We start from the raw sequence: 17,329 nt of genomic DNA, 5'->3' as shown, positions 1-17,329 counted from the left end.
TATATATATATTTTATATTCTCGACTCCCTCCTCTTATACATATATTATTACTTCTTTTTCTTTCGTCTAAATTTCTCGACCGTTTGTTAAATACCAAAGTCCGTAGGACTCTCGCTCCGTGTTTAGTAAGTGAAAATAGCTAAGGTTTTCAACTTTTTATTTCTCTTTTCACCTTTCGCTCGTCAAAAACCAGGGAATACGTGTGACGTTGAAATTATTTGCCAAATCAACAGAAGAAATAGTCTTTTCAATGTTCTTTGATGGCGCCAAAATAACTCGTCAAACTTCTTCGCACTTACGTTATATTATTGTGTATAATTTCTTTTTATTGTTATAGAAAACGGAGAGAAAAATACTCACAGCTTTTTCTAATCGAATAATTTGGGGTAATTTTATACCGCGGATAACGACTGACGAGTATATCGTAATATTTAGGCGAAAATTATATGATTATGAAATTACTTTTATTCTTTTCTCTTCTACTTCTTCTTTCTTTTACTTGCACAATATTTTATCACGCTATCGAGCGCACACACACACACACACATGATATAATTGTAAGAAAGAATTGAGAGACGAAAGATTTTGTCATTCTTGATACGTTTTACAAGAGGAATTCAATGAAACATGTGTAGAAAAAAAACTTGACACATACACACGTATTGCATAGTAGTATTACTATTATCATTGTTATTATCATTGATGTCGTTCTCGTTATATTATTTTCGTTGCCGTTAATCCTAAGTTAAAAAGCGATACACTTTTTATCGTACATACTCGCATACATCTTATCGTCGTCGGATATCTAATAGACAAACGTAATATACTATACATACATAGTATCATGCTCGGCAATATCTATGTTTTAATTGTAAATTCAATTTTAACCAAGAGGCCACATTTTTTATTTATACGATAACGAAGAAAATCAATAAAGGGGAAGACAAATGAATATTTGCATGGAAATCGCATCTGTATCGAGGAGATTATAATACATGCAATAGTCAGTATTTTATGCGATATTATTTACGTACATGGGTGTGTATTATGCGTGTGAATTTTCGTGCTTCTCGATCGTTTATTTTCTTTCTCTCACTACAGGCGCGCTATTTAGTAAGCATTATTATTATTATTATTATTACTACTACTATTATTATTTAAAGGAAAAGTTCCTCGTCATTTTGGTACGCATCTTTCTTTTTTTCTTCATTAATTATTAGTTGATATTGTTAAAGTCGTTATTGTTTTTTGTTCCTACTTTGAGCGAGTCTTGCGTGTAATTTCGATTTTGTAAAAGAATTTTTTTTATCATTTTATTACCATAATATAAGGTACGCAGCTATAGCTAAAATAGACGTTAAGAAGAACTTTAATTGTAACAAGACTCACGACTCGTGTCAGATTATAAACTTATATTATCGTTGAAAATATATCCGATGAAAATTCCAGAGTTATGAAATAAATATATCATGCAAACACACATATATATATATATATATATATATATAACGTTTAGATGAATTATTATGTATCGTGCGATTACTCTGCGGGTGTAAAATTTACGGTACGACACATCGGTTGAATTGAGATTGTCCTTTATAACGACTAGACTTACTAGAGTGAATATAAATGAAAAGATTCCAGGAACTTGAGGAATCGACGCTGTGTCAAAATGCATAGGACGATTGAATTTCTCTCCGCGATGTATCCGTCAATGTAATTATTATAACGCAAAGTCGCAAAGTCGAAATATCCAAAGCTCGGATAACGAGATAGAAAATAGAAACAATATAAGAAGCTAGAGCTAGAATTAGTAAACGCAATTAGACGAATGAATGGAAATTATCAATCGGTATAATGCAGATGCCAAAAGCTCAATTGTTACAATAATTAAAAAGAAAAAAAAAAGAAAAGAAAAGAACAAACTATTAGAAAGAAAAAAGAGAAGAAAAAAGATAGGATTATAAACTGATCCTGTAAGAGAAATTTCAATGTCGATAATATCAGGGCGATATACATTCTTATACGTGTAATATTGAAAAAAAAAAATTGAAATCATCGGTCGATATTATGATTAAAATATCTCTTTATTCTGCTTAATCGCAAAAAGAAGTTTAGACCGTAGTTAATTAAATTACCTCGTAAGGAGGCGAGTCGCGAACAAAATCAATCTTCCTTCGATTCGAGCGACAATTTTCTGTATTTTTTTTTCTTTTCTTTTTTGTCTGATTTTCAAAATAACAATAATATCGGATTCTTTCGAAGGAGTACAATTATCAGTCGATACGTTCGACGAGAAGTAAAGAAGTGAAATTGACACGTTAGGTGACAAATGAAAAGAGGTAGAAAGAAGTTGATTAAATTTCCTGCGCCCTGGTTTTCGTAATACGTATATTGTAATTTATAAATATTAAACATACCTATACATGTGATATAGTTATATATTATTACTACTACTATTGAACGTTATATTCGGTATAGGATATCACGTTGTTATACCTATACCGCCCAAGTTATTCGGTAGAATAGAAATAATTATTGCGCCCCTCGTTACTCGTCTCTCTCGACCGGTTGTTGTTTATTTCTGTCGAATCGATTTCACAAATTCTTTTTAATGTCTCCCCCCGACGAACGGAATACCTGTATAATAATAATAATAATAATAATAATAATGAAATGAAATTAAACTGGTTCAAGAACACAAAGTAATCGCTAACGATAACAATAATAGTAATAATAACAATAACGGACATTTTCGTCTGTCATTGGAAGATAGCCGTAGAAAACTGTTACAATTATTATATAATAATATTATATAATATAAAATATATAATAATTATTATATAATTCAATTTACCTACATAAATATTGTTTCGGAATAATCATTAATATGTGACAAAATGCTAATAATGATAATATTGTATAACGAAAGACGATACTTAGACTGAAAATAAAATAGCCTGGCGAATTGTTGAAATAATAATATCCTTAAAATTATGTCAACGATCGAACTAATCGTTTTCTCACGTGGGGCACGCTAATATATAACGTAACTGATAAACAGAGAATGAAAAAGCTGCAGCTGACTCGAGTAATAATTAGAGCGATAGAAAATTACAGTAGTAATAATAATAATAATAATAATAATAATGATAATAAAAAAGCCGCTAGTTTATCTAAGAAACAAATAAATGATACAATATACATATATGTATACATAACATATTTGCATACGTATGTGTATGTTAAATAAATAATCAATAAGCAACAATAAGTAAAATTTAAGACGAATAATTTAACGGTAAATATAGTGATTACGAAAATATTGATAGTTATTATTAAGAATTAATAATGTTGTTGATGTTTGTAAGCTTGAAATATAAGTGTAACGCATTTTTCCTTTTTACAAAGATTTTGTTACGCGCCCTCAGCTCAGATACTCGTAGCCGTAGTTTTATTTCCTTGATACATCACCGGTGTGATTGAATTTTTAGAAACACCTTGTCTAGCCTGTTTTTATACACGAATAATACTACATATTTACCGTTTGAAAAAGCGTTCAGAAAATAATTCGTAATAATAGAGAGAAGGAAACATGGTTTAGCAAACGTTTCTCGGTTGATTTAGAAGTCAAGAAATTGATAAATAAACAAACAAACAAACAAACAATATGAAATAAATTCTCAAATTTCTAAGACATAACAATATTTTCTTTCGTTCGTTCGTTTGTTTACACATTACTATGAGGTGTATAATAATAATTAAGAGCACAATTAAAATCACATACCATAATATCATGTTGTTGTTGTTGTTGTTGTTATTCTTATTCTTATTATTATTTCTTCCAGCGACAATGTAAAGGCCACTTTGTCAGAAGTCGACGTCGTCAATATATCGTAAGTGATACGTTCAATACATCTTGCCTGGTTTTTATTGTTGTTGTTGTTATTATTGGTATTGTTTCCTTGTTTTTGAAAATGTTTATTTCTATGTTGTAAAGAAATATTAAAATCTCTCGTCTCTGTCTAATATGCAGCATTACGACAAATGGCAAAGGAAGACGATTGTTAATTATATTCATCGTTACATCCTTCGTACGCTGTAAATTGCCGTGGAGTAACTTTTGTTGACACTTCTTTTTATACAGTAAGTATATAGATAGGTATAGACACACACGTTTGTTTTTCTTCTTTTTTCTCTTTATCCTCAAATGATTTTCTTACAAGACCATTTCATTGAAATAATTCGTTTTTTCAACATCGCATATTCGTTACATACATAATTTACGTTTTATAATTATATGTATATATACGTTTTAATATATTTAATACGTATACATATAAATATAAACATTTAATTGATAATAATTGAATGATATTGAATATATTTTCAACAAAGAGCAATGATTAAATCCAAATATTTATAATATATATATATATATATATATATAACACGTTACGTTATTTACCTGATTAAAATATCTATAGTTTATCGAAAATTTGCATTTTCTACATTCGTTTTTTATCATTTTGTATCTTTCATTGTTAACTCTTGACTAGAGATTACAGTTATATTGTTCATAATCGGTAATTATCATTATAATTGGTATTTTTTACAATGTATACCGGGACCATCTCTAGAAACTAAACAGGAACTGCGCATGCGCCAAATGATTCAATTTCATTGGCCAGCGAAATTGCCCCGCGGAGTAATTTTCGTCAGCTAACCAAGGCGACCAACGTACACGAAATGTGACAAGGCTCTGAATATCTCGCGCGTAAAGTAGCGTATTGAGGTTAGGTTGTTATTTATTCCTACTTATCGTGAATTTTCTAAGAAAAGTGTCATTCAGCAATACCGTAGTTGATATTAGCAGATATTTAATCGACACAATAAAGGCGTCAATGGAGAAACAAATATCAAAAGCTACAGAAATTGGATCAGTTATTTATTGAAAGAAGAAAACTGAAATTAAATGTGGAACGTCATCAACGAGTGGGAGTCTAGACAAACTGAGGCAGGTAAGTAAAAATATTGTTTATTTCAAACAGATTCTTTATTTACATAAAATTAAAAATAAATGGATTGTTGAAACCCAGTAGAGGGTTGCTCCAGAGTAAATTTGTTACAGTGCAGTGCTCCGGAAGCCAGTAATCAGTGCCAATGAACATGAAATATTAAAATAAAATCAGTAACAAGGAATAAAAGAAATAGTGTATCTTGAAACACAAAGCTTAGGAGTACAAAAAGTAGCAATTCGTTTTTCTGTCGCAATTTATTGAAAATTAGTGGTATTCAAAACAATTAGAAGCTCTTGTCTGATGATAATATCTTTTAATATTTTCATGTGGGAAACAAACATCATCGAAGCGAGACTAAAGTTGTCAGGCGTTGAAGCGTGTAAGTAAATTTCTGATACTATGATATTTGCATATTACAATATTTTCACATGTATTCAATGATAAAATTCGTTTGTTCTGACAGACTTGAAGTTTCAAGTTTGGATAATAGGATGAAAATCATACCTTACCTGATGGTCGAAACGTTTTGGTGGCTAGGACCCTAGTTTCTCGATTGGTGCCACCGTTCCAACCATCGAACCTGGTTGTTCCGTTGTTCCATTAGACAACAGGTATCCGAAGGAATTTCTTCTGGTCATCGCCACCTTCTGAACATCAGTCGTGGCAAAATTGAAGAGCACGACACACTACAGATCATGGTGTTTGAATATTCCATCATTTTAGATCTATCGAGCCAATAGTAATAAGTTTGTTATTCAACAATTGCTGCTAACTAATTTTACAGAGCAATCATTCCGTGCACCATTGTAATCCAAGCAGTATTATTGGCCCGCATTATTTTTCAAATTTTATTTTCGGCAGTTTTGATATTTTATTTTTCACTCTCTTGGTATTCAATTCAGATGAATAGTGTTTCAAGTGTTAAATCATATTCCAAGGATGAATTTTGATGTGTAAACTGAACCAATCTCAATCTAAAAATGTTGGATAACTTCAGTTGAAAATGTCTTTAAAATCAATATTAATCGACAGTATCATCTGACTAGCTAGTTGCAGCTATCATCCGTGCTTGAGCCTCGTTCAACCCCAGCAAGGTCTAAGGAATGCATTCACTTACTAGTACACGTTACAAATGATCACTTTGTCTACAATAGGACTTACTTGCTGGCTAACTTTTTTATGATGAATCTTTATCAGGGAGTCATCCGGTAACTTATTGAAAGCTTGAAACCAGATTCAATTTTATACTCTTACAATGGTCCTTCATTGAAACTGAGAGTTTGTGAATCTCCATTTATTACAATTAATTCTGCATCCCATGTTAACACTGTTCGAAACAAAAAATCTCATCCTAAGATTGGAAATGGAATCTGCAATGCAAAAGTTATCTAGTGGCACAAGTTAAAAACAAAGAACCTTATAACGGTTTCTGCGACAGAGGGATTCCTTCCGGATATTCATGTTACTGGATGATGTTCGGAGCACTATGAACAAGATATTGTATTGGATTTAGGTTTAAGTAAATATTTTCATGAACTTCAGTGAAAATTAGATATTCATTTGTTTCAAAGGAACAAGGGGTACAATGTTGAATCCGATAAGTCAATATTTTCATATGAATGTTCTGAACATTACTCTAAAACATGATTATCCTTAAAGTTAATTACTGAGGCACATTTTGAAAATGTTGATTTTTAACTTGTGTCACAGAATGTTTCTGAGTTTTACTCTTCGGATTAGATTTCTTTAGATTAGATTTGAAATTGAAAGAAACCGTAAGATCTACAACTTCCTTTTCCAACCAACAAAAGTGGCCGATGATCTCTGCATGTGTCACGAATTGAATGGGAAGAGAAGACATCAGCTAACAGCAGAGATGCTATTATTTTGGCTGTATTTTCTGTTGAAAGAAAAAAATTTCATTGTTATTCATAATGTATGAAGTAATGAAAATGATTGAATAAATTGTCCCCACCTACCTGCTTCGTTTCTTCCAAGCACCCAACATTTGAACAGATTTCTTGTTTCAATCGAATAGGACGAATTTTCAAAGAGCATCAGCATTAAATTCCGACCGTTCTTTGAACAATCAATTTTCAATAACAAATGCTTCCCAAGCCTTTCCGAGTGACTATCTCAATGACTTGAGATTCTAACCTCAAAAATGCATGTGAACTACATCGCCGACAGAAACAGAGTTTGACAGCAGGGTCTCGGGGTGGCCAGACTGCACGGACGGCGGATTTAAATTCGCGCATGCGCAGTTCCTGTTTAGTTTCTAGAGATGGTCCCGGTATACTGCCGTTAATGATAATTAACAAATTTGCAATTGTCTGTGAGAATGCATTTTTGCAGTTGACGTTGTTGGAATAAAGAAAAAAAAAAAAGGAAAAAAAAAGAAAGAAAAAAGTCCAACTTACGCGCGGTTTTATACACAGTGCGTTGCATTCGCGAATTTATTTTTCATATACCTATATATATGTATATATATTTTATACACATATGTATATATATATATATATGTATAAAGTATGTTTATGATTAATTGGATGTGTTTAGAAATGCGTTAAAACGCGAATTTAACAATGGTAGCGAATTTCGGAACAGAAACAACGTAAGTGAAAAGAAAAGAAAAGAAAACGTTTTTAAAATAACAACATAGAACAAAAAACAATTTAACATTTAAACGAATTTACATACTTAACTAGGTATTTGTTCGATATTCACGATTCTTACTAAACTAGTGCCCATACTTAACGAGCTATGTTCTGTTTTTTGGCGTTAAATGTTCTTTCATCTCTTTGGAGGGACGCAAACTTAACCAATGATAAATAATCGAATTTACATTTGATAATTTAAATATTCGTTACATAAATAATATGATAAATTTTTAGTGGTATTTTTACTATGATTCCGTAAAAAGCTGAACCGAACTTTTTCACGATTCGGATTTTTGATCGTATTATTTTCATACAATGATGCATAATCATTTTGATAATCTGCCTACCTAATTATAATAGTTTCTTTTTTTTTTTTTTTGCTCAATTTTTCATCATTTCATGCGACATTCGCATGTTTGATCTAGACGATTCAGATTCATTTTATATCGCAAGTATATGTCATCGATCGACATGTAGTAGAGAAATTGCTAAATCCAAAGAAACCGTATGAGAAAAAGGAGAAAATGAAAATTCCGAATCTGAAGTTTTCAATTTAGACGACGAAGATCTTAAACAGCTTACAATGGATCGCGTTGTTCTTCAACGTTTCTTGTGTTTCTAATTCACTCTTTTCGCGAGTTTATTCGTAGTGCTGATTGCCATTTTTATTTCCATCACTTTATCGCCGTGATCATAGATACTTCTCGACTTATTTTCCTTTCTCTCTGGCTCACACGATTTTAAAATTTCTGTAAAAATTACATTATTCTTTGGGATTTATAATCGACTCCCCGCAGATGTTGGACTTCCTGCCGTTTATCCTCCACCATGTATGTCTAGATGTACGGATGAAGGGCCAGCGCTCTGCCACGCAGACCTCTTTGTCCTCCGACACCGCCTTTGGGCACGACGTAGCCTCCGGCGTGCCTGGCGGCACCTTCCTCCTCCAAGTTCCCGTTGCTCTCGATCAGATCCCGCAGAGGCCAGCAGGCTAGATGACGAGACTTGCCGTGGCGGGCCAGGACGTGATAGCCTTGTCTGAAACGAGGGACAAGTTACTTTGTGACACCAAACGTTGTCTAGTAGTTATCTTTGCGTCCTTTTCTACGACTTACCTCGACGAAATAAGACCCACCAGCAACGCCCAGTGCGCTTTGTGTCCCCTTTTTAAACACGGAGCGTGATTGAAGTCCGAATCGTACGGAATGAGGACCATCGCTCCGTGGGCGAGTGCGTGCGTCAACGAATCTGGACAAGTCTGCAAATCTATCAGAATATCAGGCCTGTGTTCGGGCAGGTATTCAGCCGCCAGTGTTCCCATGTAGTCGACGCTGTAGACTTCTCCGTGCTGCGTAAAGCCCCTCACTCTGGCCTCCGCTAGCAGCTGCGTAACCGAGACTGGCTTGGTGTACTCTTGCGACGCCATCGCTAGTGCAACGAGGCCGCATCTGTTTTTCAAAAATATAAACAGCGTAATTTTTTTAATAAATCTTGCTTCTTTCGTCAAGGAATCGAGCTTCAAGACGGTCGGTGACTTACTGAGGTCCGTCCTGCAGGATCGGTTCAACCTGGCAAAAGTAGGTGACTTCGGCATCCTTGAGCTCGTTTCTGGATATGAGTTTCTCAATCTCAGCCTCGGCTGAAGTCAGCGTAATCTTGGCCCAGGGCGGAAGGGACTCGGACTGGCGATTGTCGGCAGTTTTGTCCCTGGATGGGGCCTCTGGAAGGCTGGGAGGCGGCGGAGGTGGGGCAGGCATGATTGCTGACGATGGTTTCTTCGTTTTCTCGCAGTCGGTTTCCTCCCTCCCCGGAGAAGTCGGTCAGGCGTCAATTGCCGTTGATTGACCACAGGCTACTGGAATACAGGAAAAAAGGACTTTGAGCGTGAGGCGACGGAAGTGAAACGAAACTTCGCGATCAGCCAATTTCACCTTCGACTGCCGAAGCAAGATGAAGAAGATAAACTGACGAGAAGTGGAAGAGGCGAATCGACAACGGGAAACGTCGGAGACTCATACTCTAAAACGTGTCATAACAGAGCGACAACCTGGATTAAAATTACTCAAAAATGTGGAATATGTAGTACAGAAGAAGCGATTAGTTAACTGAATATAGGAAAACCACATGCCTGATGAATAATTCAAATATTATTATCAGAAAAGCGGTGATGAATAAATATAGCTGGAAATTGGAGAAGTTATTCTGAAAGAGGCGAAAATCGCGTGAAAATCCCTTGGAATGTTTATTTTTATTGCTTTGTTCCCTGTTTAGTGATTTTTCACTCCCTTTGACGTTTGCCGTCTGGCGGAACACGTAAATGAATTCGTGTGAATGCGTCTCGTGTGTGTGTGTTCGATGCTGTCATGTCATGTCATTCGGAATTATTATGTAATTATCGAATGCATTTTAGCACGTCGCGGGTCGCGTGATCGAGACGTTCGCTTCGACGAGAGCCCGGAATTCTTTTTTTTTTTTTTTTTTTGGGTTAGACTTAACTGTGTCCTGACTCTTTGCTTTTCCATGGAAAAATCAGAGCGATCCTGTTCTAGCGTGTTGAACCCAACTGACGCGAGGCTCACATCCTTCTCTTCTTCAGCCGCCCAACATCTTCCCTAATCCCTGGCGAAAAAATCAAGTCGGTTGGTAAAACTGGTTGAAATCTGTTGAATCGCTCGGTTGGCAAACCTGGAGATGCTGATGAAAGAAGCTTGGAAATTAATCTATGAAACAACGCAACAAGCGGTAAATCTCACTTGATTATCATATGGTATCAGCTTTTTCATAACGCTAAAATTAAATCTCATTTTACGGATCGATTTTACTATTACTTAAGTGGATATTTTAGTTGCAGGTGTGAAATAACGGACGCCACAGGTATTCGAACGATTCGCGGGCCGAAACAATTGACTGATCATTTCCAGGCGTTGAATAGTGACCAGCTTCAGAGTATCGCGGTCGACCGTCGGGTAAGATTCTTTTGAATGTTTTCTCATTATTATCCGACTTGACGAGAGCGAGTGAACGTTATTATTGATTGAAAATCGATGTCTGGTGTGCTGAACGTGTTGTGCGATGCTTTGCCCCTAATTTTAACGCTGTTTAACGGCTATACAAGTGACTGTCAATTCTTAGCTTCTTCGCGCGTGTGTAACTTGTTGATACGGATTGTTTTTCTCACGCGATCGAAACTACAAGTGCCATCTAAAGTTTAATTACACGATGCTGCTGTGTTCCGGCGTAACCAGTTACAATTTCCTTGTATGGTTATGGCCGACTTGTTTTTCATCGTTATTAATATAGATCCTCAGTCAACGCTTGTATGTACAAATATAGTTGTGATATTGTTATCTGCTCGAAGTGTGATGAACATGGTTTAGTTTCATCCAACGGTTATGTCGATAATCAAGGAGATGGTTTTAGCTCCAAACCGTGTATTTAGTTAGTTTCTATTTCATTGACGTCATTTATTTCCATACGAAATATGTTTCAAATTTGTATCATGAAAAAAAATCGCGACCGGCGTGAAGTGAGCGGTTTGTCAGTTTTGAAAATGGCCACTGGTTATTCCGTTCGCTCGGCACTCGGTAAATCGTTTTGCAGTTGAATCGGATGGATTTCCAAGAATTTCATCAACGCAGGATTTGAGATCAGTCACACGTAAGATGATTTTTTTTTAATTTCCCCTCTAATATTTTATCCGTTGCAATTATCCACGAGGTCGTAGAATATCTTCAGTTGACGCTGAGAGATCGACTTATGAACACGCCTGTGTATAGGCAATCCTTTCACCTACGTAAATACAGTTGCCTAGAAATAGGCGGGTCAAGACTGAGTTGAACGATTAAAATTTTTAAATTAGGTTTCAAGAGAAAATAAAAATGGGGAAACGACATAATGAAGCTGAAAACCTGTGCAGAATTTTAGAAATAGTATAAAATTTAATATCAAAAAGGCATTGCGTTTACGTACATGGTATGTACATACATATCTAGGTATAATAGGTAAAATAATTTCATGTGCGTGATACTGATATACATAATAATGAGTAAAATTATAATGTGTGCATATAAACTATAAATGCATTTTTAACGTATTTGAAATACTCGCATTTTTACAATTGCATCTGGTAATTGCAATATTTTATATAATCATATAAAATTAAAAAAAGTTACTGTCTTCTTTTCGTACATCTTACAGTAATACTAAATTGCAAGGGCAGTGTTTGTTTCGATTACGCTTATACCTACAATCGTATGAAATTTTTATCTTTGTAATTGCAATAAATCGCTTCCGCGAAGCATCTCTGTTCAAAGATATCGGTTTTTTTTTTTTTGTAAAAGGTGGAATTGGATTAAATGAATTAAAAAATATTTCCACGCAAAGTATTACAGGTAAAGTAGTTTCATATACAAATTACATACATACACGTATGTATATTCTTTTAAAGTAAGAAAATGTTGCAAAACTTTCATTTCTGGTTTGATAAAAAAGCCTCTTGTGCCTCGCCAAGCTTCGTAGAGAGCTTGTCATACCTATATTATTATTATTCGTTTGGTTTTATACTACCGTTGCAAGTTTTCCCTTTCTGGACTCCATGCCTTCAATAAGCCCGGTTAAAAGATCCTCCATTTCCGTAGCTGCTCGTTTAAGCTCGCAATTATCATTGGCGCTGAACGATCCTGCAACACGGGCACGTGACCCTGTCACACAAGGAAAGGATTGACGTTGTTCGATGATCGTTGAATAAGGATTAAAGACAAACAACTCGCAATCATCGGACTCTGGAGAAGTTTTCTTACCTTCGAGCAGAGAATCGTTGGCCACCATGTTCTGCAGTCTATCCAATATGTCGTTCAGGTCGCCTTGGATATTCTGCAAACTACTGTGCTGCGAATGTTTGTCAGGACGCTGGAGAGACGACGGCGTGTTATTCTCTCTCGGCAATCCGATTGGCGAATGAGAAACAGCCGGTGGGGAATCCCCGTGCGAACTGCTCGTCGCCACTGGCTTTACCGGCTTCTCTCCTGTATTACCCGATCGCAGCCACTGCGAAAATCCACTTCCGCTTGGTACCAGCCCCGTTCCATTCGCTCCCTTCCCACCTGTAATTGATTCTTCCTTATGACGGTAACGTAACGAAATCGAAACGTCATGGAAAACATCTGTTACTTTTCAATTTCACAACGATTTTCAAAGAGTTGACTTTTCAAATCTAATTAACATATTTTCTTTGTTATTATACTTACTCGCTGAATTTCAGAATATTCTAAAGATCCAAGAATTGATTTTTTCTGAACATACATCGTCGAAGTAATGTTACTAACTTCAATTTCATGGGACAGTTAGTTTCGTCGTTCTTTCATATGTGAATATCAATAAATAACAATGTTCAAATTACGAGAACAACGAAAGTCTTGAATCGCAGAGAAAGAAATCGAGATTCACGCCAAATAAGATAGACTAAAAATTTCCTCACCGCCAATCCAGGTGCTCAAATCGACGGGCGTGAATTCCGAGAGATTTCCGCCAAATCCAGAACTCGGATAGTTTGAATCTGTGCACGATTGCGTCCTCAGTTTGTCTCTCCGTGAATTCATAGAAGTAACAGGGCTCGAATCGAGGTTTTCTATAGCCAGCGCGTCTCTTCCTTTCAGAGTCGAGTCGCGCTTAAATTTTCTCTCGATTGTTCCTTGCTGAACGATTGGACTGAGCTCAAACTCCAAGGGTAACGGCGTCACTCTCGAAGCTATCGGACGCAGCATGGGAGTGCTTTCCATGTGCGTCATGACGCGCGGTTGAACAGGCTGGTTGAAGAGGTATTTCTGAAATATGGTAAAAAAAACATAGTCATTGAGCGCGACTTAATTCGATCTCGTCCCAAAACCTAATTTCATCGTCGCTAAATTTAACGTTCTGACAAAAGAGACAAGAAAAAAAACCTTCAAAATCTTGAGACGCTGAAGTTGCGACTCGATCGTTGCTCTGTGACGCTGAAGTCTCTCCGCTCTGGTCCCGCACAGTTCCAAAAGCTCGGCTTGCAGCTGCCTGTTTTCGTCTTCGAGGTGGCTTATTATGCTCTGCAACTCACGTTGTGGATTGTTTAGTACTTTCCTCCTGACCGTGCTCCTCAGCGACACGTTGTCCCCGTCCTTTTCGTCGTTCGTTAAACTGCGACGAAGAAAATTATCTTAGATCGATTGAAAAACTTGTGAAAATCCGATGCGCGAACGCCGGTCAAACTCACTGCTGCATCTCTGGCGGTGGCTCGTCAGGATCTGCTATTACTGTCCTCGATGGGCACAGTCTCAGCTTGTTTCTGATCAGTTCGATGATCAGCTTCGTCACTTCTCTGTTCGACGTCTGAAAACAAGATTTGGGACTACCATGGGTGAACTTTTCCCCTCATAAAAAAACAAAAAACAATAGTTTCTGCAACTCGAAAAATACCTTTACACAGTACTCCCTGACCGGATGTTTCAGCTTGTGTTTGCTCGTTGCTTTTCCGAGTAGAAAACAACCTTGACACTGGTGATAACCGGCGCACCTCAGACACGAGTACCTCGGGCCCTGAATTGGCGTAGTTTTGCACGACGAACACTTGACGTTGTGGATTACTGTGGAAGAGGAGATTTTCGACAATAAGTTTGGTACACGAGGCACGTAAACGGTCGCTTTGTCGTCGCTTACTGTTTTCCGCTGCCTGCATTCGATTCAGCGTTGTTATCCACATTAGTAACGGCGGCTCCTGCATCAGCCAAGCAGCAAATTCGACTTCGCTGACTCCAAGATTTCCCTGCGACTTTTGAACAAAATACCAAAGAGTGGAATTTAGGGAACGGAGAATCATTATCGCCTGTAAATGTTTCGTCAATTCTACAATTTAGATTTCCAACGTAAGAGATTCTGGTGTAAATCAGACTCGCTAACACTTTCCATTCTCTGTCTGTCTTTTTTTCTCTTATCTTTATATTTTGAGTATACTATAGAAGATTTATAACCGTCGTCGTTGTACCTCGACGAAGCAATTTTCAACGCCTAACTGGACCATGTGCGATCCATAGGCGATGCTTTCGCCTAGCATGTCGGTAACTTTGCAGATATTGCTGAGCAGCGAGAACAGGGCAGCTCTGGACAAGCAGGCGTTGTGATCGGCAAGCTGTTGGTATAGGTAGCCGTATTTGTCCTGAAGTTTGCTGCAGCTTGCCAATGTGAGCGCAACTTTTGCCGAAAAGACTGAGACGCTACCCTCGCGTTTTCTGCGAATGAAAATAACGAAGCATGGAAAAAAGATCATGGACAGGAGAACGTGAAGCGTATGTAGTTACGTACTTATCGAATATGTTCAGTATATAATTTACACCGAGCTTGGTCGCAAGGTCCGTGTTAAAATTTATGTTCGCCTCCTTCTGGGCCGCGAAATATATGTCAGAAAGCACGTCTTCCAGTTCGCTAGGATCTAGGGTGACGGAATTCTCCGTCACGGACAGACGATGACGCTCAAAAACCCCGGCTATCAGTTCTAGACGAACTTGTTGCACTGGAAGAATTAGTAGAAATTATACAGTTGCCTTCTTTTGCCACTTTTCACTGGCTATTATTTTTCAAATTGTAATACGGCTTTCGTTCGTGTCTTTATGAAAATAAAATAGATGGAAAAATATTAGCAATCAAAGGCTACGTCGACTTTTAATACGTTTAAATTTAAGTATCAAGAGTTAATGCGTTAAGTTCGGTAAAATGTAATGTATTCATTTACTGTTCAGATCTCTGTGGAGGATTCTCATCTTAGCCGCTGTTCTGTAAGACGCGTATCTTATCACATTGCATTCCTCGACCGATCGCATTATCTCTCGCATTCTTGGATGATCCCATTCTGTCTGCTTGGTCGCGTGGCTGTATAGCAGAAAAAAAGAATATCGATTAATCGTGACACCGAAATTATCGTGTATGTATTGTGCTCCTTCTACGTTGAGACGAATTAAGATTGCAAAATCTATTTTGCCTTGTAACGAGACATTTTTGAAAGTTAAATTCGAGTCGTTACATTAGCGCTTACTTGATGTAATAAGGAACTCCGCCTTCGGTTTCTGCTTGTTTCCACCCGTTCAGATACTCTGAAAGTAAAAAAAATTTCTATGAATATAATATAATTATTATCGTTGCTCTTTAGTTATTCTATTTTTTTTTTTGTTTTTTTTTTGTTTTAGTTAGAAGTTTTATTCTAACTCAATCAGTTTCAGGTTTTGTAACCAGGATGAAATTAAATACTGGGGACGCCAGGGAATAGCGCTTTTGGTAGGTTAGGTTGACATAACCTTATAATAGGCTTTGTAAAAGGGTTTGTTATTTAAATGGATTTCGGAGATAGATTTTTTCCATCTTATTTGGTGAATCCAGGGAGAGATGAGACGTTTTAATTCATGCTTATGGAATATCGGGTGTAATAACAACGGATGAGATAAATAACAACAAAGCGAGTCACCTTCTGTCATGTTGTTAACCGTCTTTGATAGTTTTTCCGTTTTCGTGGTAAAATTTAAAATTTTGCCGTATAATTACTACGCATGCGCCGATTTTTGGTCGATTTCAATTAAATGACGCCATTATTTAAAATCGAGGGACAAATGGGACAAAGAATAAAGAATTTATCCATAATCTGAGGATAAGCGAATGGGGTTAGAGGACTTGTGGAGGAACAATGGAAATTCTATGTAGGTAAAAGAATGAAATACGTATTGTTGCAATTTCTTATTACACAAGATCTTATATATTTTACAATTATCAATCAATATATTTATTGATATCAATATATCATTAATTATAAAAATTCCATATGATTATGTATCCATTCAGATATGTGTATGTATGTATAACCGTGTTATTTTTAATTTGCAGCAGATATATGCGAGCTGATCCAGAGCTAAAAACTACCAAAGATCATCCCCAACGAACCCGTGACGTTTTTTCATTGACAAGGTGAGCTGATTCGGCAGGTTCTACGTTTGGAAACATCGAGTCGTTTACTCCAGATCGAGCGATCGGTAAGTCTCGCATGCGATCTGTTAAAGTGACGTGATCGAGATGTTGGGTACTTTGTTCGTGATTTCATGTGTAAACGGATGGTGAAAATTTTTCTATGAGACATTTCACCGTATAGTATTGCGAGCCTTTTTCACCCTCCAATATTGCAAAACATAGATCATCTCGTCCAATCGATCATTGTTCGAATTTAATTCCCATTTGATACAGGTAACCCGGCACACGAGCATTACCGTAACTCAAATTGAGTGAATTATTATTTTCATAATGAGGCCAAATAATCGGATGCAATATCAAAGTCGGCGATAAATTGTATCGGTGAAGTGATCGCACCTTGTAAAATACACTTATTCATCGATATGCCGATAAACTACCCTCGTTATTCAGTTCAGAATTTTCCCAGCAAAGATTACCATATTTATTATCTCTAACAATAAGTGAAATAAAACTAGAATCAGAATTTATCTCTTCCTCTGTGATTTCTGAACCATCTGAACTAGAAAAAATATGCAACGCTACCGCGTCGACGGATTGTCGGTAAAGCAATTCGCATTTTACCCTCGATTAGTTCGATATTTCGCCACCAGGGACGGCCGACTGTCACGTCG

At 36.5% G+C, this 17,329-nt stretch overlaps 2 protein-coding genes across 4 annotated transcripts; both read right to left on the bottom strand.

Annotated features, from left to right (window-relative positions):
- Window positions 1–7,595: 7,595 nt before the first annotated feature.
- On the bottom strand, window positions 7,596–10,342 carry LOC124414246 (UPF0692 protein CG33108). 2 transcript variants are annotated; one of them, XM_046895235.1, is made up of 4 exons: window positions 10,179–10,339; window positions 9,222–9,534; window positions 8,798–9,130; window positions 7,596–8,720 (listed from the first exon to the last, which is right to left on the bottom strand). In XM_046895235.1, the coding sequence occupies exons 2-4, from the start codon at window positions 9,437–9,439 to the stop codon at window positions 8,519–8,521; spliced, it is 753 nt and encodes a 250-aa protein (XP_046751191.1). In that variant the 5' UTR covers window positions 9,440–9,534; window positions 10,179–10,339; the 3' UTR covers window positions 7,596–8,518. The 2 variants fall into 2 exon arrangements, with proteins under 2 accessions (XP_046751191.1, XP_046751189.1); XM_046895233.1 differs by having other exon boundaries at window positions 7,597–8,720; window positions 9,222–9,537; window positions 10,179–10,342.
- A 1,690-nt stretch (window positions 10,343–12,032) lies between these two features.
- Window positions 12,033–16,206, bottom strand: LOC124414245 (dystrophin-like). 2 transcript variants are annotated; one of them, XM_046895231.1, is made up of 12 exons: window positions 16,165–16,206; window positions 15,739–15,796; window positions 15,439–15,575; window positions 15,012–15,219; window positions 14,695–14,938; window positions 14,370–14,481; window positions 14,130–14,296; window positions 13,927–14,042; window positions 13,622–13,850; window positions 13,159–13,504; window positions 12,482–12,784; window positions 12,033–12,382 (listed from the first exon to the last, which is right to left on the bottom strand). In XM_046895231.1, exons 1-12 carry the CDS (start codon window positions 16,172–16,174, stop codon window positions 12,240–12,242), a joined length of 2,073 nt encoding a protein of 690 aa, XP_046751187.1. In that variant the 5' UTR covers window positions 16,175–16,206; the 3' UTR covers window positions 12,033–12,239. The 2 variants fall into 2 exon arrangements, with proteins under 2 accessions (XP_046751187.1, XP_046751188.1); XM_046895232.1 differs by having other exon boundaries at window positions 12,033–12,361.
- Between the last annotated feature and the right edge of the window lie 1,123 nt (window positions 16,207–17,329).

Source organism: Diprion similis, chromosome 13 (assembly GCF_021155765.1).
Source record: "Diprion similis isolate iyDipSimi1 chromosome 13, iyDipSimi1.1, whole genome shotgun sequence".
Lineage (NCBI taxonomy): Eukaryota > Metazoa > Arthropoda > Insecta > Hymenoptera > Diprionidae > Diprion > Diprion similis.
Note: the sequence above shows the minus strand (reverse complement) of the source record. Positions and strands in the feature narration are given on the sequence as shown.